This window comes from Elephas maximus, chromosome 14, assembly GCF_024166365.1.
Source record: "Elephas maximus indicus isolate mEleMax1 chromosome 14, mEleMax1 primary haplotype, whole genome shotgun sequence".
Taxonomy (NCBI): domain Eukaryota; kingdom Metazoa; phylum Chordata; class Mammalia; order Proboscidea; family Elephantidae; genus Elephas; species Elephas maximus.
The window spans coordinates 18,325,561-18,350,778 of NC_064832.1; the positions used below are offsets into that span (position 1 = coordinate 18,325,561).

Below are 25,218 nucleotides of genomic sequence, written 5' to 3' on the forward strand. Positions count from 1 at the left end.
TTCTGTACATATTATGTATGGTGGAACCTTTTTTTTTTACAAAGCAATGACTTAGGCAAACCATCCCTAGCTCATTAAATCATTTCCCTGTTTTTACTTAAAAATTGTAGGGTTGTCCTTCTGTATAAAGTTGGTACATCTATCAATGTAAAACACTGACAAAACAAAAATGCAGTAAAAACTCAGAATCCTTTTGATTCGATGCTCTTGTCTTTTCAAAGAGGAGAAAAAATAAATAATGCAAGACTCAGAATTGTGGAGTGGTTGGCGTGCCTCTCTTCATCTTACTTCTTGACTGGCTGCCTGTATGCCGATGACGACGTAGCTGAGCTGTTTGTGCTGCTGCTGCCGCCACGGCCATTTGGTGCTGCAAGAATCGCAACTGCTGCCAAAAGGAGGGAAAAAAAGTTATGTTAAATGTAGGCAGGTATGGCAAGGTGCTTTTCCTGAGAGATGAAAACAACAAAACTGAAAGGGAGAAGGCACCAAGGTAACAAAAAGGTATTATATACCACACTGAGACAATGAACAGTCAAACAGCACCAGTGGCAAAGAAGCCTGCTGAGGGCCTTAAAAAATGATTCCTGGTAAACCTTTTTAAAAAATTATGTCTGTTACTTTGCCCTGCCAGTCTGCACTGCAGTAACTCAGCAACTTCAGTTACCGTTCTGTTGTATGATGATAGTTTATAGCAACGTAACACCACTCTGAACACCAACAGAGTCAACTACGATATGCTGATTTTACTTCCAAAAATAACTGAGTAACATTTTTCTAAATAAACAGCTATGACATTTATTAATAGGAACACTGGTATACTTGCCTTTTTCTGCAGTACAATACTAAAAAGTTAACTACTGGCACTTAGAGTCTCTATTTCAAAATATGCTGGAAACTAGAAACACGTATTTAGTAATGTGCCACCAGTACTTCATGAGAGATTTTATGCTAGAAAAAGAATATGGCTTAAATGTACAAAATGTATTCAGTGCTCCAAGCTGATTAGCTAAAATGCCAGACTTTTAAATAAAATTTGCTAAATTATTATTTTTTTAATTAGTTACCAATTTACTGTTTAGTCTTAGAAGTCAGTAAAATAAAACTAAAGGAAGGTATACTGAGGTACTTATGGAGCTATTTCATTTTAAAAAGGCGTATTAGAGTGAAGTTGCTGATTACTTGTATCTGTTGCTGCTGCTGTTGAAAGGCAGAGGAGAGCTGGAATCTCTGCTGAGGAAGGCTTTGCTCAGGTCTGTTCTCGGCAGAGCCAAGCTGAGACAACGCTACAGAGGAGAAGGGGAAAGCAGGCCAGTCAAAAAGTCTGAAGGGTTAGAAAAGGACAACACAGGAAATGAAATAACAGAAAAGTTATCAGTATGATTAATCTTAAGTATCAAATCAGACATTACAGAGTAAATTTAGTATCATCTCCTGTTAGTTGAAGGGTACCATGATCATGGAACTTCCTGGATGGGGAAAGGGAAGAGAGCACACACATTCCAAACCAAAGCACTGCATCCCCCTCTCTCTTTTGCGTAAATGGAATTTGATACTAGTGCTGTTCTGTTGAGAAGGTTTTCTTTCACAGTGTAAGATACATTATTTTTAAATATAACCAATTAAATAGGAAAAAAGAGAGTGGAGACATCCAAACTACCATAATGACAAACTGGGGAACAAATGAGTGCTTCAAGCAGAGGATACTGGAATGAACATGACACAACACTACTAACAAAGGTCGTGTACCGAGAGTGCACACTTTTCCATCTGGGTGGGACCATGTTGATGAACTCAAGCCCTTCACTGTACAGATGAGGACACTGAAGGCCTAAGTTAGGTCTGAGTGACGTAGTCATCCAGGTAATTAGTGGCAGGTCTTGAGCTGGGAACATTCTCGTCATTTTCCAGTGTTAAGAGTTCTTTCTGCTAAATTACACCTATTTTAGGCAATTTGTGGTAGAGGTATATAATTACAGGTTTCCACTTGGAAGCTCACTAGCTCTAAATTAGGATTTAATGTAAGAGTTACTTATTTCCAAAATAGAGACTTTGATTATTCTGCCCTAAAGAACTTGTAAATTCAGAAACTGCGAACTGTAGGAATCTAAAGGTATCTTAAAGGAGCCCTGGTGGAGCAGTGGCTTAGTGAAAGGTACCTCATTGAGCCCACAGTGATAACTCAAAACGCTGACAACATGTACACTCATTCAATCCTCAAAACTCCACCGCAGCTTAGCCTTCTTATACATGTCAGCTTGCTGATTTTAATTAGTGTAAAGTTAAAATTATTGTCTTTTAACTGACAAGGTAATATTCATTGAAGGGAAACCTTTGTTTCACCATTTACTGCCATGAGTGATGCACATTTAGTTCAATTTCATTTTTGCAAATGATAAAAATGGCTGCCAGAAATTAGGCCATTAACCATTAAGATGTATTTCATGCAACTCAGGCTGTAAGAGTGAAATAAAAGATTATGCAGTCTAGAAAAATGAAGTCTCGGTAACTCTGGAAAACCAAAGAGTTATTATTAAAATAACTACACTAACAAATAAATACTGAAACAGGTTTTGGTGGCTTCCTAAGAAGTTGGGTAATTTTCTAGTTTTGCCAGTGAATTGTAACATGAAGAAAGGCTGTCAGTATGTGTGTAAGCCAAAGCTCTTTTAATTAATCAACAGCCAAAGAAATTAATGAAAAAACCTCAGAGGGCCATCAATTTAATAGTTGGTAAGTTAAAGACTGCTTTTCCATAGCTACTGTTTACATGGGAACCCACTGCCAAAAACAGCTACTGTTTACATGGGAAGGAAAGATAATTGGTGAGATCATAGATAGATTAGATACTTTTAAGTAAACTTAACATATGAAGTCAGGAAGATACTCACCAGCTGCTTGGGACTGCATAAAACTCCCTACTCCAGTAAGGTTAACGACAGCAGCTTGCTGAGCGGATAAGGCCTGCTCTTGACTGGCTGAACCTTGTTCAGAACACTGAATAGAAAAATAGAAATGATTTATACAAGAAGAAAGACAATTCTGAGTTGGTGAAAAGAAATTAGTATTTCTTCTGATTTCATTGACATTAGGCTTGGACTTGTAAGAAGTGCACTTCTACTCTGTTGTTTTTGTTGCTGGTTTGTAAGTTAGGAGACCCCATGTATTACAGAGTAGAACTGCTCCATAGGGTTTTCTTGGCTGTAGTTTTTATGGAAGCAGGCTTCTGCCATGGTGCCTTTGTATGGGTTTAAACTGCCAACCTTTTTGTTTATCAGCCAACTGCAAACTATCTGTACCACTCAGGGACCTTTGGACTTACAAAGAGAATAAAATAAGGACTTCGAAGGTACTTAAAATTAGCAAGGATAGATTTACAGTATTTTGAAAGCAAGAAATGAATTTTTCAGAACTGATTCTGTACTGATTTTGTATTAATAATTTCCAACTTTTCTATGCCTTCATCAAACTGATTTTTTCAAACCTCAAAACACCCTTTGCTACACATAGTACTTGGGACTTCTAGCCAGCATAATAAGGCAAGAAATAAAAGGCATATGGTTTGTAAAGTAAAAAAGAGAACTGTCCTTACAGCAAATCACATGACTGTCTAGGTAAAAATTCCAAGCAATCTACAAAAAAACTCCAAATAAATGAGTTCAGCAAGAGTGCAGGATACAAGATCAACATGTGAAAATCAATTCCTAATACTAGCAATGAACATGTAGAAAACAATACCATTTACAACTGCTATTATAACAAAACAAAACAAAACAACAAAACAGGCATAAATCTACCCAAACACAAAAGACTTATATGCTAAAAACTAAAAATGCTGATGAAATCATGGAGAGATACTGTGTTCACAGAATGGAAAACTTGACACAGTAAAGATATCAACCCCTCAAGCTGATCTATAGGTTTAATGAGTTCCTTTAAAAAAGCATAAAAATTGAGAATGTTTTTGTACATACAGACAAAATGATTCTAAAATTTATGTAGAAATGTAGAAGGGACTAAAATAGCTAAAACAATTCTGAAGAACAAAGTGGGAAGAATCACTCTGCCTGATTGTGAGACAGTGTTCAGTGATCCAGATACTGGTTTATGTGCAGGTGTAGACACACTGATCGATGGAAAAGAACAGATAACACAGGTGAACATTCAGAAACAAAAAAATTTTACACCTTGATTTAAGTCTTTCACCTTATACAAAAATTAACTGAAAATGGATCACAGAATTAAATGTACAACTACAAAACTTTTAGCGGAAAAAAGGAAAAAAATCTTCGAGATCTAGAGTTAGGTGAAGAGTTTTTAGACATGATAAATAAAGCACAGCCTGTAAGAAAAAAAAAAAGTAACCTAATTAAAAACTTTCGTTCTGCAAAAGACATCCTTTATTACTAAAAATAGTGCCTGAAATAACACCAGCAGTATATAACAGAAGCCATACATTTCAAATGTTAAAGTATATTTATTTTGAGGGTACCTCCCTAGATACAAAAAAAAAAAAAGGTCCTCCTTTAAACCAAAGTCAACCCTCCTCTACTCTCAATAAATGGTGGTTTAGTCAAAATCATGACTTTAATAGATGGTTATAACAATAATGCCAAAGAGAAAAAGGGTCTACAGAGAACTCTTAGAAACTGATTTAAACATACGTGTATATGCCAATCTCCTATTAGGAAAATGGAAAAGAAAGAGAAAACTACTGGGGAAGTGTAAATTATGATGTCCTCCTTAGAAGGAATCCAGAACCAGCTACTAATCATACAAATATACAACTCTTTAAGTCCAGTAATTCCACCTCTATGAACCCATTCCACAGAAATAAAAGCATCAGACTGTAAAAATATATCTGTAAGAGAGTGTAGATCACAGTTTATAGTGGCAAAAAATTAGAAACAATTACTTCCAAAAGGCCAAATACGGAATGCAGGTAGGGATTTGCAAGCAGGTGGGACTGGAGTGGCAGCCTTGGAGGAGCACCGTTCCTAGGGGAGATTTAGATACTCAGAGAAGGGCTAGGAAGGGAGAGAAGGAATTTTGTTAGTTCCACGAGTGGATTCCAACTCATGGCGACCCCATGTGTGCAGAGTAGAGCTGTATACCATAGGGTTTTCAAGTCTGTGAACTTTCAGAAGCAGATCACTAGGCCTTACTTCCGAGGTGACCGAGTGGACTCGAACTGCCAACACTTTGGCTAGTGACCCAGCGCTTAACTATATGCGCCACCCGAGGGCGCCTAAAGAAGGAAATAAGGGAGGAAAATTAAAAATTTTGCAGAAACCAAAGAAAAACAAGACACACCAATTTCTTACTTTCCTCACAAACATCAGCACCCATAAAACTACACACAAGAGGGTAGAACTGACAGACTGGCAAGACCACGCAAACTCAGAACCCTGTCCGTAAAATGAGCAGGAATAGAAAAGAGCAGATTTCATACTCTTCATAACAGAAGTATTATAAAACACAACAAAAAACCAAAAATGCAAAACAACAGAAAAACTCAGCTTAAAAAAAATTCTCCTAAAAAACCCACAAAGCTAAAAAAAACGGCAAGACACCACCACAAATGGAATTAAATATCCTCAAGCAACGGATATGACTAAACACTTTGCTTCAGAAACAGAAATATAAAAGTCTTAGGTTAAATGAAAAAAATGACGGAAGAAGGCATACGATGCTAACTAACATTAATCAAAAGAAAGAAAGGAAATATTACCAAAGATAAAAAGGGTCATTTAATAATGATAAAGGACTCAGTCAAGAGGACACAACAACCCTAAATTTGTTCGTACCTAACAACAGAGCCTCAAATTTATGAAGCAAAACTGACAGAAAGGAGAAATTGAAATTTCCACAATTTTAGCTGGAGAGTTCAATACTTTTCTCAGTTAATTGATAAAACATGTAAAAAGAAAATCAGTTAAGAATAGACAAGTCCTGAACAATGCCATCAAACCCATGATCTGACATTTTTAGAAACACTCCATCTAATGGCAGCAGAATACACATTCTTTCCAAGTTCGTATGGAACACTCACTGAGACCATATTCTGGAACATAAAATAAACCTGAACAAACTTAAACATACGTTTTCAGGCCACAATGGAATTGAACTAGAAATAAATTACAGAAAGATACCTGGAAAATTCTGAAGTATTTGGAAATTAAACAACATGCTTCTAAATAGCTCATAGATCTAAAGAGAAATTCACAAGAGGTATGAGAAAATCCTCTGAACTGAATGAAAATGAAGGCACAACATACGAACATTCGCTTTAAGTAGTACTTAGAGGGAAATTTACAACACTAAATGTTTAATTTAGAAAAGGTCTCAATAACCTAGGCTTCCACCTTAAGAAACTAGAAAAAAAAAGAGAAAACTGTAATCCAAAAAAACTTTCCAGAAATAAGAAGACCTAAATCTACAAATTTAAAGGGCCTAAAGGAAAGATCTGGAAAGATCAATTCTGAGACATATCCCAGTAAAAATATTAAGTTTTTAAATATTAAGACAAACCCTGAGAGCCCCCAGGCAAAATGAACAAGAAAATTAGACTGGTATCAGGCTTTGCAAAAAACATGCAAAGCAAGACAACGTGGCAGCACTTGCAATAAATTTAAAGACAAAAATGGGAAACCAAGGATTTTATATGTGTTATGTGTTAAGGACAAAAGCAGTTTTGATTATGGCGATTTTGAATGTGCCCTTCCTATGGAATCTATTAGGGATGAGCTTTATCTAACCAAGAACGGACTGGAGAAACTTTGGCAAAACGATTGATGGTAAACTTTTTATATATTTAACTGTGAGCTGAGAGAAATTCTGGCGTCAGGGCCCAGGCAGCAATATTTTTCAAAGCTTCCCAGGTGATTCCAAAGTGTAGCAACGGTTCAGAAATACTAGAGTTCCTTCTGTTCGTTTACCTCCATCTCTAATGCAGTCCTTACTCAATCCCCTTCTGCTGGGCAGGGTGGAAGTATCTGCTGTTGTCTGTCTCCCTCTAACCTAAGCTTCATGACTCTGGAGACATCTCTTAACAATAATACTTAGCACAAGGCTTCATACAGCACAAAATGCTGTCAACGGGATAATGATGGATTGAAAATACGTGGGTACAGTGTCAGGAAGACCTGGGTTTGAATCCCTGCTCTGCTACTACTATGTGGCCAGGAGCAAGCTACTCGTCTGCACCTGTTTCCTACTATGCAAGATGGAGGGGTCACCATCTATTCAGCATGGCTGTTTCGAGAGTTAGAAACAGGCACCCAAGAATGCACAGCTATTATTGTTAATAAGAAAAAACCTTACAGGAAGTGTTTGTTAAGCACATTAAATAAAAGCACTTGAATATGCTTGAAAGTTATGAAAAAAAATGTTGCAAATTCTGGTAAAAACACATGAAAGCTAGAAACGCCTACCTGTTCCCCTGGCTGCTGAGGACTAGAAGCTGTGGGTTGCTGAGGTTGTGGTTGTGGAGTAAACTGAGAGAGCTGCTGCTGCTGCAGAGTGTTAAAAATGAGCGAGCCACTGGAAAGCTATTAAGGATTTAAACAAAAATTAATCAGCCAATTTCGTATTATTTTTATATGAAATTAAATTTCTTGATCCCACAAATATTTCTGGAGTCTATCCTATGTGTGGCAGACCCTGGGTGGTACAAACAGTTAATGCGCTTGGCTACTCATCAAAAGGTTGGTGGTTTGAATTCATCCAGAGGTATGCTGGAAGAAAGGTCTGATCTCCACTTTGGAAAAACCAGCCACTGAAAACCCTATGGGGCACGGTCATACCCTGACACACATGGGGTCTCCATGAGTACAATCTACTTGATGGCAACTGGTTTTTTGGTGTTTTGAGCCTATGTGCTAGACATTGTTCTAGGCATTAGGAAATAGAGGTAAACAAAAAAACAACAAAAACCAAGATCCCTGTCCTTTAAAAGAAAAAAAAAAAAGCAGCAGCCCTGGTGGCACAATGGTTAAGTGCCTGGCTGCTAAGGGAAAAGTCAGTGGTTCAAATCCACTAGCAGCTCTGCAGGAGAACTATGTGGCAGTCTGCTCCCATAAAGATTACAGCCTTGGACACCCTAAAGGGCAGTTTTACTCTGTCTTACAGGGTTGCTATGAGTCGGAATCAACTCAACAGCAATAGGTGGGTCCTTAAAAGAAAAAATAGAAAAAGTATTTATAGACAGTGCTGAAGTACTATTACTTGGGGCTTCTAAATATTTTAAGACTCTCAAACATAAATCTCGTTGCTTCAAGTTAATACGCACCTATCCAAATTTATGTACTGCTTTTATTTAACTCTTCTTATGCATCAACACATTAAATACATTCGAACATATAAACAAGGAGCTAATGATAATCAGAAGAATGTATTTAGAAAACTCATCCCCAAAATTTGTTCTGTATTTTCCATAAAACAGAAATGTATGGGTTCTTATATACCATAGTGAGGAAATGTAAAGCTGAAGAGAAAATGTGTTAGATGCCCATTATTTATTAGGAAAAAGCTACTTGCTCTGTCATTGTGTTTCTAATTCAAATTAAAAAAAAAAAAAAGGAAGCATCCAGAAGATTCCAGGTTAAAAATTAAAACTGTTTTCCAAATGCATCAAGAAAACAAAATGGTACAACAAAACACTTCGTGGAATTTAGTTTATTATTTGGGGGGGTTTAGGGTCATAGTCTCATGGGACATTCAACTGGTCAAATATCATTTTTTAAAACCCAGTGCTGTCGAGTCAATTCCAACTCATAGCGACAAATCCGCCAGGCGCCTCTTGGAAACCCTATGGGGCAGTTCTACTCTGTCCTACAGGGTCACTATGAGTCAGAATCAACTCGACGGCACTGGGTTTTTTTTGGGAATATCATTTTTAGCACTTCTTTTCTACCTCCTAGTTTGTTGTGTAGGGTCTGGGATCTTAAAAGCTTGCAAGCGGCCATCCAAGGTACAATTGGTCTCTATGTACCTGGAGCAACAAAGGCAGAAGAGCCAGGAATAGCAGGAAATGGAATGTGTGGCTAATTGTCTCCACAAACAACTGCCCTCTCTGCAATGAGACCAGACAGAATGGATGGTGCCCAGCTACCATTATTGAACATTTTGATCAAAGATTCTAAAGAAAAATCCTAATCAAAAGAAAGAAAATGCAAAACAGACTTTTAATTCTCACAGAATTCAGACTTTCTGAAGTCACTGTGGCTGGATGAATCCCTAAAACTACTGTCCTGAGATATCTTTAACCCTGAAGCTTTAAACCAGAACTACTCTCTGAAGCCTTCTTTAAACCAAACAACAGTCTAGCTTAACTAATAAAGAATGTCTACGGTGAGACTTGACGGCACTGGGGTTTTTTTTTTTTTTTTTGGTTTTATGGTGAGACTGTGCTCTTTTGAAGAACTTACTATGTGGGATCGAACTGTTAACAGCAACTCAAAAGGTCAGACAGGAAGCTTAGGGGGACGTGAGGTTATGTCAACAGGGAAAGAAACTGCAAAAGGAGAGAAAATGACTGCACACTTTGAAAAATGTAATTAATGTCACTGTACTGTACCTGTAGAAATTGTTGAGTTTGTGTATGTTTTGCTGTGTATATTTTCAACAACGAAAATTAAAGAAAACAAATGGTTTATCCATTTTAACTTGTACAGGTTCAGCTTATAAGCACTTTGAGGACCTTAGGAGAAAGTACAAGCAAATGTCAAGTACAGAACTCTTAGGTCTGTATAAAGGTCAAAAAAGGTGTTCGTGGGTCATAATATCTACATCTAGTGCAGTACAAAGGAGTCCTAGGAGTGGTTCGCACCTACCCAGTGGCTCCGCAGGAAAAAGACCCGGCAGTCTGCTCCCACAAAGATTACAGCTTAGGAAACCCTATGGGGCAGTTCTTTCTGTCACATGGGGTTGCTATGAGTAGAAATCGAATCAACAGCACCTAACAGCAGCAGTACAGTTCATTATTAGGTAAATTTGGACACGAGCACAGGTAGAACCTTCCTTATCAGTTAAATGATAAATGTAGCAAGATGTAATTAACTTATACAATGGCTTTGTCCTTATTCCTTATTAGAAAGTTATAAAGGAAGTCTACCCTCACTGAGAAAAATTCCAACAGCAATATGGAGGAAAGTAGACTAAATAAACCAATATGATCTGTAGTCTTGTTCACAGACAAGAAGACTGTTCTGTAATTACAGTCTGCAAATACTAATACTGTTTGCATCTTGGATAGTAAGTTTTGCCCTAAATGCAGTTTTGTTATTCCTGAACACCAACCAGGCTGATGTCATTGTCATTTCCCAACATTCCATGATCATGCCATTTCATGTCTCCAGATCTTTATTTCATGTCTACTTTTTCTAAGTTACCTATAGATAATCCCATCTAATGCCTCACTCCATCCTATAAATTAAAGGACCTAGCACAATACCTGGAATACTATAGATCCACAATGTGTACTAAATGCTCCATCTTCTATCCCTCTTTAAGAATATGTTGATACTAATTACATGTTTAATAAAAGCCTCATTACTGGATACATGCTGTGCTGGTAACTGAAAGGTTGGTGGTTTAAGTCTACCTACAGATGCCTCAGAAGAAAGGCCTGGTGACCTATTTCAGAAAAATCAGCCATTGAAAACCTTACAGAACAAAGTTCTACTGGGACACATACAGGGTTGCTATGAGTGGGAATCCACTCAACAAAAATGTTTTTTTTTTTTTTTTCTCCAGATCCTACAAACACTAAATGACTACTATGTGCTTGGCACTGTGTAAGAAATAATAACTCTCCTCAGAAAAAGAACATATGCCTATTTTAAAAATCTTTATTCAAGCACAAAATCTATCATAAACAAACACAAAATGTCTGCTGAAGAGGAATTATTTGGGAAGTGTATCTACTGCTGCTATTGCAAGCAAGCATTCTCTGTTGGAAGAGCTAGTTCTTGATCAGGCAAGGAAGCTTGACCTAATGAGAATAAGAGATACTGATTCTTTCTCCTTATGCACTTGACCATTCATAACCGCACCCTTAGAAGATTCTGAACAGATCTCAGTTTCAAATGTTGAATATATACAAATAACACTGTTTTAAAAAAAAAATCAAAGTATAAAATCTTGGACCAAAAGCAGGATTTCAGGTTTACCTGGAGTAGATTTAAGGGCCTTAGACTTGAAGTATTTTTTAAACCAAATGGAACACCTGTTAAATAAAATTCAAAATTATCACAAGGAATTAAAACTTGACCATACATTGAAATAATATGTACCTTAGTATGCATAACTATAAGAATCCTGGTGTCACATGGTTAAGCACTTGGCTGCTAACCCAAAGGTTAGCAGTTGAAACCCACCCAGGAGCTCGTCAGGAGTAAAGACCGAAGATTTGCTCCCGTAAAGATTACAACCTAGAAAACCCCATGGTGCAATTCTGCTCTGTCATGTGAGGCTGCTATGAATTGGAATTGACTCGACAGCACCCCAACAACATGCATAACCAGAATGTTGTAAGTACTCCCTGCAAAGATGTACTTATTTTTAAAAAACTTTTAAAATACCTTCAAAACAGAAAACTCTTTTTCTCCAATGCTTATCAATGCTGAGAACTTATAAATGTTCTTTAACACCAGGTGTACATTATATTCTATATTTTAGACCCTGGAACTTCATCATCACTACTCTACTAGCTGCAGAAAGAATAATCTGGAAGTATGTGGACACTATGAATGTAATAAAATTATCACTGCTGTGCAAATGTATTTCAGGCACTGGTATCTATCTGCATTCCTCAAATAACTTATCTCTAAGAACTGATGTATTTTTCAGTACAACTATTAAATGATACTAAAGAACTTTGAATTTTATTTGTATAAGGATCAAAACTGAAAACCAGGCAATGCCACTTTGGTAACTCTGAACTTAATCCTGAAAATTTATGACTCAATATGGAGCATATCTCAAAGTAGGGGTTGGCAAACTCTTTTTGTAAACAGTCAGAAAGTAAATTATTAAGTGTTTGTGGGCCACATATAGTCTCTGTCACATATTCTTTTTTTTTTTTAAACAATCCATAACTTAGACACCAGTATTTCAAATACCAGTAGAGTCATCCTTGGTGGACAAGTTTCAGCAGTGCTTCCAGACAAACACAGACTAGGAAAAAGGTCCTGGTGGTCTACTACTAAAAAAATTGGCCACCAGAAACCTTATGAATGTAAGAGGAACACTGCCTGGTGCAGTGTTGGAAAACGAGTCCCTCAGGTTGGAAGGACCTCAAAATATGACTGGGGAAGAGCTGACTCCTCAAAGTAGAATTGACCTTAATGATCTGAATGGAGTCGAGCTTTTGGGACCTTCATTTGCTGAGGTGACATGACTCAAAAGGAAAGGAAAAAGCTGCAAACATCCATTAGTAATCAGAACACAGAACGCATGAAGTATGAATCTAGGAAAAATAAAATGGACTGCATAAAAATCGGTATCTTAGGCATAAGTGAGCTGAAATGGACTGGTATTGGCCATTCTGAATCAGACCAATCATATGGTCTACTATGCCAGGAATGACAAACTGAAGAGGAATGGTGTCGTATTCATTGTCAAAAATATCAGTTCAAGAGCTAGCCTCAAGTACAATGCTGTCAGTGACAGGATGATATCCATATTCCTACAAGGCAGATCAGTTAATGAATATTATTCAAATTTATGCACCAACCACTAAATCCAACAACTTCTTTATTGCAAATGCTTTTTTTCAACAACATAAACGACGACTAATCATGTGGATCTCACCAGATGGAACACACAGAAACCAAACCGACTATATCTGTGGAAAGAGGTGACGGAGAAGCTCAATATCAGTCAGAACAAGGCCAGGGGCAGACTGTAGAACAGACCATCAACTGCTTATATGCAAGTTCAAGTTGAAGATGAAGAAAATTACAGTAAGTCCACAAGAGCCAAAGTGCTACCTTGAGAGTATCCCACCTGAATTTAGAGACCATCTCAAGAACAGATTTGGCACATTGAACACTAATGACCAAAGACCTGAGAAGTTGTCAAATGACATTATAAAATAGGGACACCATATATGAAGAAAGCAAAAGGTCGTTAAAAAGACAGGAAAGAAAGAAAAGACCAAAATGGATGTCAAAGAGACTCTGACTCTTGCTCTTGAATGTGGAGTAGGTAAAGTGAAAGGAAGAAATGATGAGCTAGAAGAGCTGCACGAAGATTTCAAAGGGCGGCTTCAGAAGACAAAGTATTATAATGACATGTGTGAGGACCTGCAGTTAGAAAACAAAGGGAAAAACACGTTCAGCATTTCTGAAGTTGAAAGAACTGATGGAAAAATTCAAGGCTCGAGTTGCAATACTGAAGGATTTTACAGGGAAAATACTGAACAAGGCAAGAAGCATCAAAAGAAAATAGAAGGAATATAGACAGTCACCGTACCAAAGAGAACTGGTCGACATTCAATCATTTCAGGAGGTAGCACATAATGAAGAACCGATGGCACTGAAGGAAGAAACCCAAGAAAAACAAGGCTCCAGGAACGGATGGAATACCAAATGGGATATTTCAACAAACAGATGCAGCACTGGAGGTGCTCACTCATCTATGTCAAGAAATTTGGAAGACATGTTCCTGGCCAACTGACTGGAAGAGATTCATATCTGTGCCCATTCCAAAGAAAGGTGATCCAAAAGAACGTGGATATTATCGAACAATATCATTAATACCATATGCAAGTACAATTTTGCCGAACACCATTCAAAAGCTGTTGCGGCAGCACACAGAGAACTGCCAGAAGTTCAAGCCAGACTGAAAAGAACAAGGGGTATCACTGCTGATGTTAGGTGGATCAAGGCTGAAAGCAAAGAATACCGGAAAGGTGTTTAACTGTGTTTTATTGACTACACAAAGGAATTTGACTGTGTGGATCATTACAAATTATGGATAACACTGTGAGGAATGGGAATTCCAGAACACTTAATTTTACTCATGAGGAACCTGTACACAGACCAAGAGGCAGTCGTCGGAACAGACAAAGGGGTCGCTGTGCGGTTTAAAGTCAGCAAAGGCACTGTATCCTCTCACCGTATTTATGACCCAGGCCACGGTGTCTTCAATCGCTTCATGTGCATCCGAAAGCTGGATAAGGAGTAATGAAGATCAAAGAAGAACTGACGCCTTTGAATTATGGTGTTGGTGAAGAATACTGAATGCCAGAAAAAAAGAACAAATTTGCCTTGGAAGAAATACAGCCACAGCGCTCCTTAGAAGGATGGTGAGTCTCTGTCTCACGTACTCCCTGGAAAAGGACATCATGCTTGGTAGAGGGTCAGTGAAAAAGAAGATGACCCTCGACCAGATGGACTGACAATGACTGGAACAATGGGCTCAAGGATAGCAATGACTGTGAGGATGGTGCAGGACCAGGAAGCATTTCAATCTGTTGTACTTAGGGTCATTAAGAGTCGATACCGACTCGATGGCACCTAACAATAACAACTTAAACTGTGGTTATAGACTGCTGACTCCAGACTCAAAATGTGTATTTTCACAAATATAACAATTTGTATATTAATTAAAACAGCATCTAGTCCTCTAGTCAAATAATTTTAAAGAAAAAAAAAAAGTGAGAAATTCACATGTGAAAGCATCAAAGCCTTGTTTAAGAAACTGAAACATTAATACCACTGTCATCAACAAAGATGGCTTGACTGCTTTTAAAAATATCTGAGGTCTGTATAATGCTTTATAGCTTACCAGAGGCACTTTCACTTCACTTATTTCTTGTAAATTCCAACTCAAGTTAGGTATTTTTACTCTCCTTTTAGAGAAAATAAAACTGAGTCTAAGAGACAAAAATTAAGGCCCACAGTTAGCAACTGGAGCCACAAGCAACTGGTAGAGCTGGCTCCCATATCCAGGCTTTGATTCTGTTTCCAGGGCTCCAGTACTAAGCACGTTTATGCACTTCAAAGTAAGAAAACTAGAATTAGGAAATCACAGCAGTATATTAACATGTTTAACATTATGTTCTTTGGGTTCTCTTTCTCACAACTCATTAAGTTTCTGACAAATTCTATTTTGTCAAGTTTGTTTTTCCTATTAAATTTTTCCTCATTAGGAAGAAATTGAACTGTTCCAAGAAATTATAATACGTTCTTTTAAAAGCATTAAAAAAGCACAGGTGGTTGTAACCGTGACCCACTATATATAATAAGGATGATAAAAATAACTATAATAAAGCTAATAATAAGAATAACGATAATGATACCCATACTCACTGCCGCTGAGTAGATTCTGACTCATAGAGACCCTACAGCGAACCTATAGGACAGAGCAGAACTGCCCCATAGGGTTTCAAGGATGTAACGTTTACAGAAGCAGGCTGCCATGTATTTCTCATGCAGACCAACTGATGGGTTTGAACCACTGACCTTTTGGTTAGCAGCTTAACCACTATGCCACCAAGGCTCCTTTAATGATGAAAACTGCATATATTTTTGAGTGCTAATCATGTCCCTGGCCCAGTTTAAGCATTTCATCTGTATTTACTCATTTAATCCTCACAATAATAGGAGGTAAGGTATTACTATCCTCATTTTATTTATAAGGAAAACGTGGCAGAAAGTAACCTGCCCAAGATTACGTAGCTAGCAACTCACACAACTGGGACTCAAACTTCAGCAGTCTGGCCCCCGAGTCCAGGCGATTTAGTGACATGCTATGCTGCCTCTCAGGCACAATGTACCTTTTCAAAATACACTGATTTTACCTGGAACATGATTACACTGACAACAGTAAGGCTACTAAAGTTAATTTCATTATAACGTCTAGAAGGCAAAAGATATAATTTGCAAGGACACATGCTTACCAAGTTTTTTTCACAGAGATTGGTTACTAGATAGTTTCAAGGTGATGTATCAGTAAAGACTTTAGAAATTAAGAAATAATACTTCATAAAATACTGATGTCAAATGCCTTTAATTATACTCTTGAAATGACATGTTTATGATTCCCAACATCCTGACCTGCTTGAGAAGCTGGCAGTGCAGCTGGCAGTGCATTTGGTAGCAGACCTCCTGAGGGAAGAAGTCCACTCAGCTGGATCCCCGCAGGGGTCAGGGCACCAGTGTTACAGCCCAGCATGGGGTTTGAACCACTCATCAAAGCCTGGGCTCCACTGCAGGAGAATAAAGACAAAGCATTAAACTTGCACTACAAAATAAAATCAGCCACATAATCACTCCCTGCATGAAAAAACCAGGAAACAAAAACCAACCAACTACTAAACAACCAGAATTAGACAGTATTTCTCTGTCTTAGTAACAATTTTAGGATGAGTTTCACTTTTACACTAGAAAGTGATAGCAAATTTGGCTAAATTAAGTACTATGTATTTACCAAAGTTTAACATTCATTGGGAAGAGTAAAACGCTCAAGGGATTAAATGATGGGAACACAGAGGACAAAAAGAAACTCTAAGTTGCTGTCCATGTGAAGCATCATCTTAGTAGTTAACAGATGTTACCTAAAATTTAAAATATGTATGTTGAGGCAGCTTCTATCCGTATCTATTTTCTTTCAGTCTGAGCAATATGCAATTTGTTTTTAATTTCACAAGCAAGAATTCGTGTAGACTGGTGAGAATATCCTTTAAAAAACATGAGTGCATTGATGCACACTTACCAAACAGAGCCCAACACATTGATGAAGTTAACTCCAGCAGAGTTTGCCATGACTTGGGTGGCTGTGGTTCCTGCAGTTATAGATGTTACCATGGTGGAAAGAGGAATGGTTGTTACAGGCATCGCCTGGCTCAGAGACCTTTGCTGCTGAGCAAACTGAGTTAACAAAGTGGGCTGAGGGGTGAAGCCTGAGTCTTGGGGAGTAGGGGTGGCAGAAAGGGTAAAAGGAGTTGAGCTCTGAACATCAGGAGGGTGTGGGGTCGATGAAGGGGTTGGTGTAGGAGGAGATGGTTTAGGAGTTCCAGATCCTGCTCACTGAGAAAAATAAAAATGGCTCGTTTGTTATAAATGGCCAGTCCTTTAAAAATAAGGTTAATGGAATCTTACTTAGCACTGACAATTTGTTCCAGTTCTTTTTTTTTTTAAAGCAGTAAACTGCAAGTGTTAATCTCTACACATGATACATGAGTGTTGCTATACTCATTACAATTAAGGATGCAGTATATCACCTAAAAAAACCCCATCAGAGAAGCTATTACAGTAACAGTGAAAATACACATTTGTAATCTACCACAATACCCACTTACAAGTTAGTTTCCTGCATGCTGCCTTTGGCCTAAAAAGTTTAAAGGAAATGGAATTAATTTTTGTTATTTATGATGTCACTATTTGAGGGCTTCATTTAAAAATACTGCTTATTTTCTGTTACAGTCTCAGATAAACTCTGAATATATTCAATAAATTATGTATGGTTAACAATCATATTTGGCACCTAAATATACATGTTTAATTCCTAACGTATCAAGTGTATCCTGACAGATTTACAAAAAGCTGTAATAAAGCAAGTATTTGATAGATAATACTGCATCTTTAACAGTAACTGTGTACTTCTGTTTAAATGTAGAATGTACAGAAATTCCGTTGTGAATGAAGTATGCACAGTTTATCAATTAAAAAACAAAAAAAAAAAACAAAAAATAAAAACCAAAAAAGTAAAACCAAAAGCTCTTGAGGTGTTTTCTTTTTTAGCTTTCATGTCCTGCAGAAAGAAAGGAAAGAAATGTGAATGTCCAGAAGCTGTCACTCAACCCTTACTTAAAGTAACAACTGTGTGCAGTCGATTAACATAATCTATACCCACAACATAAGTAGTGTGAATAAGACTTTTGGAAAATTTATAAAAGTTTTTCTTTGTGCAAAACAAGAAGGCAGAAAAATTACACCTTTTGAGCTATCAAGATGATGTTTACATCTAATGCAAAGACGACTTTATCACTGTGCAGTGTACTAAAACTTCCAGCACATGTCAATTATCTATAAAAAATCTAAAAAACTGGAATGCTTTTTCTTTTTACAAACTGGTACCTAAAGTATCTCAGATATTTATTAATTGGAAGAAATTCTCCCAAACTAGTGCTAGAATTCTTTTATAACTTTTCTTGATGTTAAAAAAAAAAAAAAAAAACCAGTAGTAAAAATTACAGTATCTTCAGAATGCTTCATGATCATCATCACATTTTAGAAACTGACAATTTATAAGAGTGTAGGAGTGCTCCTGAAAAACCAGCTTTTAGTTTACTGTATCATTGCCTCTGACTAGGTGGCTTGTTACACATACAGACACAGGACTGCAGTGACAACTCTTATGACTTTTTTTTTCATATCAGCTGTACAAATTACATAAAATGTAAAATGATCCTAGGGTTCACTAGAATAAAAAAAATATTTTGGAATCTTACTGTCACATTTAGCTATCGGATTATTTTTTCCGGAGACGTGTAGGTTGCAAGTTTTTAAGAAAGGTATACACAGAGTGCATACACAGATACAGAAAAGCAATAAACACACAATACATACAATTAACAAGAGATCTGCCTGAAGCTTCTTACAACTTATACACTTTGGGTACACAGTACATTTAGATTTCATTGGCAAAAAAAAGCCATCTTAAGAGACACTAATGCAAAAGCTTATGAAGATTTACTGAAGAATTTAAGTTATGACTCACTCTGTGATGAGCTGGCAGGTGACAACGCAGCTGGAGAAAGCATGCTAACTTGGCTGAGATCCACAGATGACTTCCGAGACAGACTTGGTGGCTTAGAAGCAGGAGGAGGAGTTGGAGATTTAAGAAAGCTGCTTGCCTGCTGTGGAGTAAAATAGTTACCTAAAAGAGGAATAAAAAAGTTATTTCCTGGATTTATAACTAAAAATTCTGTGAACTGTGTAAATCCAAACGGGTAAAGTTTTAAAAAGAGACTGTGGTCGTATGCCATTTCTTCTTCTTGATGACAGAAAAGTAAGATGTTTAATACCTGAGGAACTGTTTCCTGGGCCTGAGGGAAGTTTGATGGGTGGAGGCCGATGCTTTACTCCCTTTCCCAGCACTGAAGACTGAACTGACACGGTCTCAGGCTGCTAAGGGAAAGTGACAGTACACATACTTGTGAAAACTAACATTACATCAGAAATTCATAAATTAAGATCACTATAACAACTCTGATATGAAAACACACAATTTAAAATTCTGCTATCAATATTATAGATGTTACAGAGAAACATTATTACACACAATGAGATCCATGAAATAAATTACAGTGTACATAAAAGATGAAAGAATGTTTCTGGAATAACAGGGTGGGGAGAAAGAGTCTGAGGGAGAAGGGTAACATGAAAGCAAAGCTTCCACTCTGCTACTCCTCTTCCAGGAAAATAACTGTTAAAGATAGGTGATTAGTACATAGGTGTTCATTCTACTTTTCTGAATATTTGAAAACTTCTATTATAAAAAGTTAAATAATATAAAAAGAAAGTTAAAGTAAATACAAAACCCAACTCCCCACCACCCCTGCTCCAAATATTTTCTAAAATTTCTCAGATTTCTTGAGAAACAATTAGCCACAAAAAAGTAACAGTGATCAAACCCACTTCTGTTTCTTTCCCTGGAGAGTGCTGACTCAGACTGGCTGAGCCACTGGAGCTGTGTGACATCCTGATTGGACATTTGGCTTCATTCTGGACCAACTCCTGGTACTGATTGACCACCCTGAAATATTTGAGAAAAAACAGATAACAGATTACTAAGACTATTTTAAACATAAATTTATCATATAGGGAATAATGTACCATAATTAAAAAAATGATCCCATCAAAATTAACTCAGAAATCAAAATTAGGCAACTTACCTTTGTGCTAAAAGTACATTCCTTAAATCTTTTCAATGACAAACTAATGCTCAAAACATTTTGCAAATAGACATCTAAAGAGAGATTTTCAGTATCTTGTTTTTAATACAAAAGTTGCAGGAATTATATAACCAATAAGCAGCTAAATTACTCATTGACTCTCACTTAGATTTTGATTAAACTACTACCCAGAAACCATCTTCCTTAGCTACAGTGAATATGTCTAAGTTTTCTTACTAAAAAAAAAAAAAAAAATGTATTTTAAACTTTACTCCTTTAACTGATTTTTTCCTAATTCTATGAAAAACATTCCAGGTATTAAAAATTAGGGAAATGGAATTAAGTCCCTCCAAATCTCATACCACAAAAATAATCACTCCCAACAGTTTACTGTATCACCCCCTTTCAAACATTTTCCTAGAATCACTAAATTTTAGAGTTGGAAAGGTTCTTACAGACTTTACAGTGCAAGGCTCTAATTTACAACAGAGGCCCATAAATATTAAACTGCACATGTTTAACCAGCTGATGAGCTAACTAGAATCAAGGTTTTTAATTCCTAATAGAGTACGCCCTAGCCTGAAAGAGTAAAAGTTTCTCATACCCATCCAGGCCAAAAATAAAGATGCAAATATTTTACCTCTGAGCATCAGTTTTTGATCCAATAATGAACCTCAAATATTAAAAAAAAAAAAAAAAAAAATTATTAGGTAAGAGTTATGAGAGTCCTGGAATTACTTTGAAGGCAACTATATTTTAGAGATAGTAATTTTAGAAATGAATTTTAAATATAACAAGATACCATGAAAAAAATTAAAAAATACATTTAAACCTATGAAACAATGACCAAGTTTTACATGCATTAAGAAATAATTATATGAATGGCTGATTTATTAACTTAAAGGGAGATTTATTCTGGCACAAAACTTAAATATCAGAATGAAGTCTGGGATGAAGGTCACCCAGGGTCAAACATCCTCAAGTGCCTGCCCGACCGCGAAATCCCACACACACAGCGCAGGGCCTTTGGCCTTCCTCTTACTTTAACCTTTGGTCACACAGTCACTATTAGCATCTACATAACAGAGCCTTAGAATATATTTTAGACAAGTTTAAAAAAGACAGTTTATTGATAATTCAAATGAAATGCCTTTAGCAAGTTCTTCTGGGAGAGTTTGACATTTATATGATTTCTTAAACTAAAACAGTTGGGTTTATTTTTGAATTACCAATTTGAATGCTCATCTGTGGAGGAGCTGAAATATAAAATAAAATAAACTTGGTTAAGGCAGCTCAACTTCAACTTCATAGTTATTAAACCATGTAATTTACGAATATGAAAAAAGGAAGATAATCATGCAGTGTTCTCGCAGTGATTCTAAGATAAGGCAAAGCATTAAATTCTCTTCTTGTAAAACAAATGCAGTCAGCTGGCTTGCTGGACTGATGTTTTTCTACTTCAGTGAGAATATACACCCTTAATTTTAGAAAAGTTAATACATTTACTTAAAATGACCAATGAATGCCTTCAAGATTTCTTTTAACATAGGTAATCAAAACATCTGACCTTCGTACTCTGGAAACAATAGAAACTGGTAATCGGTTTAAAAAAAAAAAAATTAGCTGAGAATTCTCTGCTGTTGCTATCTCCTCACATCAACTTTTACCTAGGTATTGGTAAAATTACTCTTTAAAAACTACTTTTCGATTGTAGTTTCAATTAGTTTTTTTGTATAAGGCTTTATAAACAATTTAACATACACCTGGCCCCTCCCTTTTCTGCTGAGCTCCTCTGTTTTCTTCTTTTCAAAGTAGCATCAACTTGGTTATAAAACAAACAAAACTAATAATAAAGCCAATAATAAGAAACAAAAATTAAAAACTAGTATCCTCTACTAAATATTGGAAGATAGTATCAACTATATTTCTAAAGCCAATGACAACATTTAGCACTCTCTGTTCTTACATATGCAGTGAGGTTAACACATTAAAAAAAAAAAAAAAACTCATAGTGACTCTATAGGACAGAGCAGAACTGCCCCACAGGGTGTCCAAGGAGCCACTGGTGGGTTCGAGCTGCTCTTAACCACTGCACAACCAGGATGCTAATGTAATACTAGGCATCTTCAATAGGCTTTACATTTAGCAAATTTGCTTCCCACTTAAACTATTGCCCTGAAACACCCCACATTTACAGAGAGGCTAAAGTCTTAAGTGGCTACCCATAAATACACGAAGAAGGATATCACAGACATATCTTTTAAAGAAAGTATAAAAATAACTATATAATAGTTATTTTTAACTATTATTTTAAATAGCTCTTGAACAAATTAACTATGATTTATTAAGTTTACACAGGTCCACTGCCAAAGGTAATTGAAGTATTTAACAAATTCCCAAAGAGAAATTCATTTGTTAATGCTTCATCAGGAGTGGCTAAATAAATGCTGGATGCCTAATTTTGTCAACAACAAATTGTGTTTAAGTTTTGTATTCAACAGAACTTACTGGGATGGAGACATCTGGCTACTGCTTTCCTCATCTTCTTTACACGGCTGTATTTTACCATAGTAAAGTGGATCACCAAGTGACTGCATAATGGTCAACTTTGTTTTCTGATGCTGATTACCAGTTTCACATTCAAATACATAATCATCTTTTACCTCCTGAGAAAAACAGAATATCCAAAATAAATACCCTCTCAAGTAAGTAAATCATCAGAATTGACAAATATCAGGAAATAAATGACACACTTCACGTCTGTTTGGCAACAGGAAGAAACACGGAAGGTAAGCTACAGAGCCGTTTAGACTGCCTAACAGAATAGAATAAAGCACAGGAGTCTTTCATATGTGGTGCTCTGGGGACGAAGGAGTGCCTGGGTGGCACAAGCGGTTAACACACTTGGCTGCTGTCATGGATTGAACTGTGTCCCCCTAAAAGTATGTGTCAACTTGGTTAGGCCATGATTCCCAGTATTGTGTGGTTGTCCTCCGTTTTGTGATTGTAATTTTATGTTAAGAGAATTAGGGTCGGGTTGTAACACTATCCTTACTCAGGTGGCCTCCCTGTTCCAGTGTGAAGGCAGTTTCCGTGGGGTGTGGCCTGCACCACCTTTTATCTCTCGAGATAAAGGGAAAGGGAAAAAGCAGAGTTGGGGACCTCATTTGGACACAGGGTCCCTGCGTCTGAGAAACTCCTCAACCAGGGCAAGATTGAGGACAAGGACCTTCCTCCAGAGCTGACACAGAGAGAGAAAGCCTTCCCCTGGAGGTGACACCCTGAATTTGGATTTGTAACCTACCAGACTGTGAGAGGAAACCCAGGTGGCGTAGTGGTTAGGTGCTACGGCTGCTAACCAAAAGGTCAGCAGTTCAAATCTGCCAGGTGCTCCTTGGAAACTCTATGGAGCAGTTCTACTCTGTCCTATAGGGTTGCTATGAGTCGGAATCGACTCGACGGCACTGCGTTGTTTTTTTTTTTGGTTTAGACTGTGAGAAAACTAATTTCTCTTTGTTAAAGCCATTCATCTGTGGTATACTGTTATGGTAGCAATAGATGACTAAGACAGCTGCTAACCGAAAGGCTAGCAGTTTGAGACCACCCAGAAGCACCTCAGAAGAAAGGCTTGATGACCTACTTCCAGAGTTAGCCACTGAAAACCCCATGTAGCACAGTTCTACTCTGACACACACGGGGTCACTATGCGTCGGAACTGACTCAACAGCAATTGGTTCCCCCCCCCCCACCGGGGGAATGAGAATTCCAGTGGGGTATTCAGTCACCCAAGTTTAAGGAACTCTGGCAGACTATAATATACTGGACACGTAAATTGCAAATATTAAATAATATCAGGGGAATAAAACCTTTGAAAGCAGTTCTGCTTCTATATGTCATGCATCTGTTGTCACACAAACATAGGTTAATCATTTCTCAAAAAACAAACCAGTTGCCATCGAGTCAATTCCGACGCATGGTGACCCATGTGTGCAAAGTAGAACTGCTCCATAAGGTTGTCAAGGCTATGATCTTTTTGGAAGCAGACTGCCAGGCCTTTCTTCCAAGGTGCTTCTGGGTAGGTTCAAATTGCCAACTTTTTGGATAGTCGTTGAGCGCTTAATTATTTGCACCACACAGGGACACCTACTTTAACAAAGGACTACTGCAATTAGAGAGGTTACTTCTGTTAAAAGACAGGCATTCTTACAAGAAATTATGAATTACTAATTTGAAATACGAAACTAATCAGAACTACCAATGTGCAACCAAAAGTAAAAATGCTTTAAAATGAAGACCATGCTTTATAAACATGAAAAACAGATGTTTCTTCTCGTAATTCATTAAACCCCAGAAAATGTCCCAAACTAAAAAGCAACTGCACGTTACATTTAATAAATTTGAATCCTAGATTAGAAACAGCACTACTAGAAAGGGAGACTGGCCATAATTACTTACATGGGCTGGCCATACAGTCGGTTGTGAATCATCAGATTTGATAGACTTCTCTACTTTAGCGTATTTCTCTACCTAAACAATCCAATCAAGAGACAACAAATATAACAGAATCAGTATTCTGACCAAAAATAAAAATGTAAAAAAATCAACAGTACAATGTAATTTTTATGAGAATAACTCTAGAATCACCAATATCAACTACTTAAGTTTAAAACTCAGCTGGTACATTCCATTAAAATAACTGGCTTCGTGCGGTTGTTAGGTGTGTCCACCTGATTCCGACTCGCTGCCCTATGTACAACAGAACGAAATACTGCCCAGTCCTGCACCATCCGCACAACTGTTGCTATGTTTGAGCCCCCTATTGCAGCCACTGTAACAATCCACTTCACTGAGGTCTTCCTCTTTTTCGCTGGCCCTCTACTTTACCAAGCATGATGTCCTCCTCCAGGGACTGGTGCTCCTGATAACATGTTCAAAGTATGTGTGACAAAGTCTTGCCATCCTTGTTTCTAAGGAGCATTCTGACTGTACTTCTTCGAACACAGGTTTGTTCCTTTGGTAGTCCACAGCATACTCAATATTCTTCACCAACATCATAATTCCAAAGTGTCAATTCTTCGGTCTTCCTTATTCATTGTCCAGCTTTCACATGCATATGATGTAACTGAGAAGACCACGGCTTGGGTCAGGTGCCCTTAGTCCTTAAAATAACATCTTTGCTTTTTAAGACTTCAAAGAGATCTTCTGCAGCAGATTTGCCAGTGCAATGCGTCTTTTGATTTCTTGACTGCCGCTTCCATGGTCGCTGACTGTGGATTCGAGTAACCTGAAATCATTGACAACTTCCATCCTTCCTC

At 37.2% G+C, this 25,218-nt stretch overlaps 1 protein-coding gene across 19 annotated transcripts in view; it reads right to left on the minus strand.

The window, feature by feature from the left end:
• Positions 1-71: 71 nt before the first annotated feature.
• SUPT20H (SPT20 homolog, SAGA complex component) overlaps positions 72-25,218 on the minus strand; it is a 55,449-nt gene continuing 30,302 nt past the window's right edge. For 12 of the 19 annotated variants that reach the window (XM_049853169.1, XM_049853177.1, XM_049853172.1 and 9 more), the window contains 14 exons: positions 24,359-24,430; positions 22,412-22,569; positions 21,133-21,159; positions 20,544-20,576; positions 19,647-19,764; positions 19,034-19,136; positions 18,727-18,885; positions 16,720-16,789; positions 16,062-16,213; positions 11,169-11,224; positions 7,431-7,547; positions 2,889-2,994; positions 1,180-1,283; positions 72-385 (listed from right to left, as the gene is read on the minus strand). In XM_049853169.1, the coding sequence (XP_049709126.1) occupies positions 248-385; positions 1,180-1,283; positions 2,889-2,994; positions 7,431-7,547; positions 11,169-11,224; positions 16,062-16,213; positions 16,720-16,789; positions 18,727-18,885; positions 19,034-19,136; positions 19,647-19,764; positions 20,544-20,576; positions 21,133-21,159; positions 22,412-22,569; positions 24,359-24,430 (1,413 nt within the window). In that variant the 3' untranslated portion in view covers positions 72-247. Of the gene's footprint in view, positions 386-1,179; positions 1,284-2,888; positions 2,995-7,430; positions 7,548-11,168; positions 11,225-16,061; positions 16,214-16,719; positions 17,027-18,726; positions 18,886-19,033; positions 19,137-19,646; positions 19,765-20,543; positions 20,577-21,132; positions 21,160-22,411; positions 22,570-24,358; positions 24,431-25,218 lie in introns of all 19 variants that reach the window. The other 7 variants (XM_049853174.1, XM_049853175.1, XM_049853163.1 and 4 more) reach the window with 6 other exon arrangements.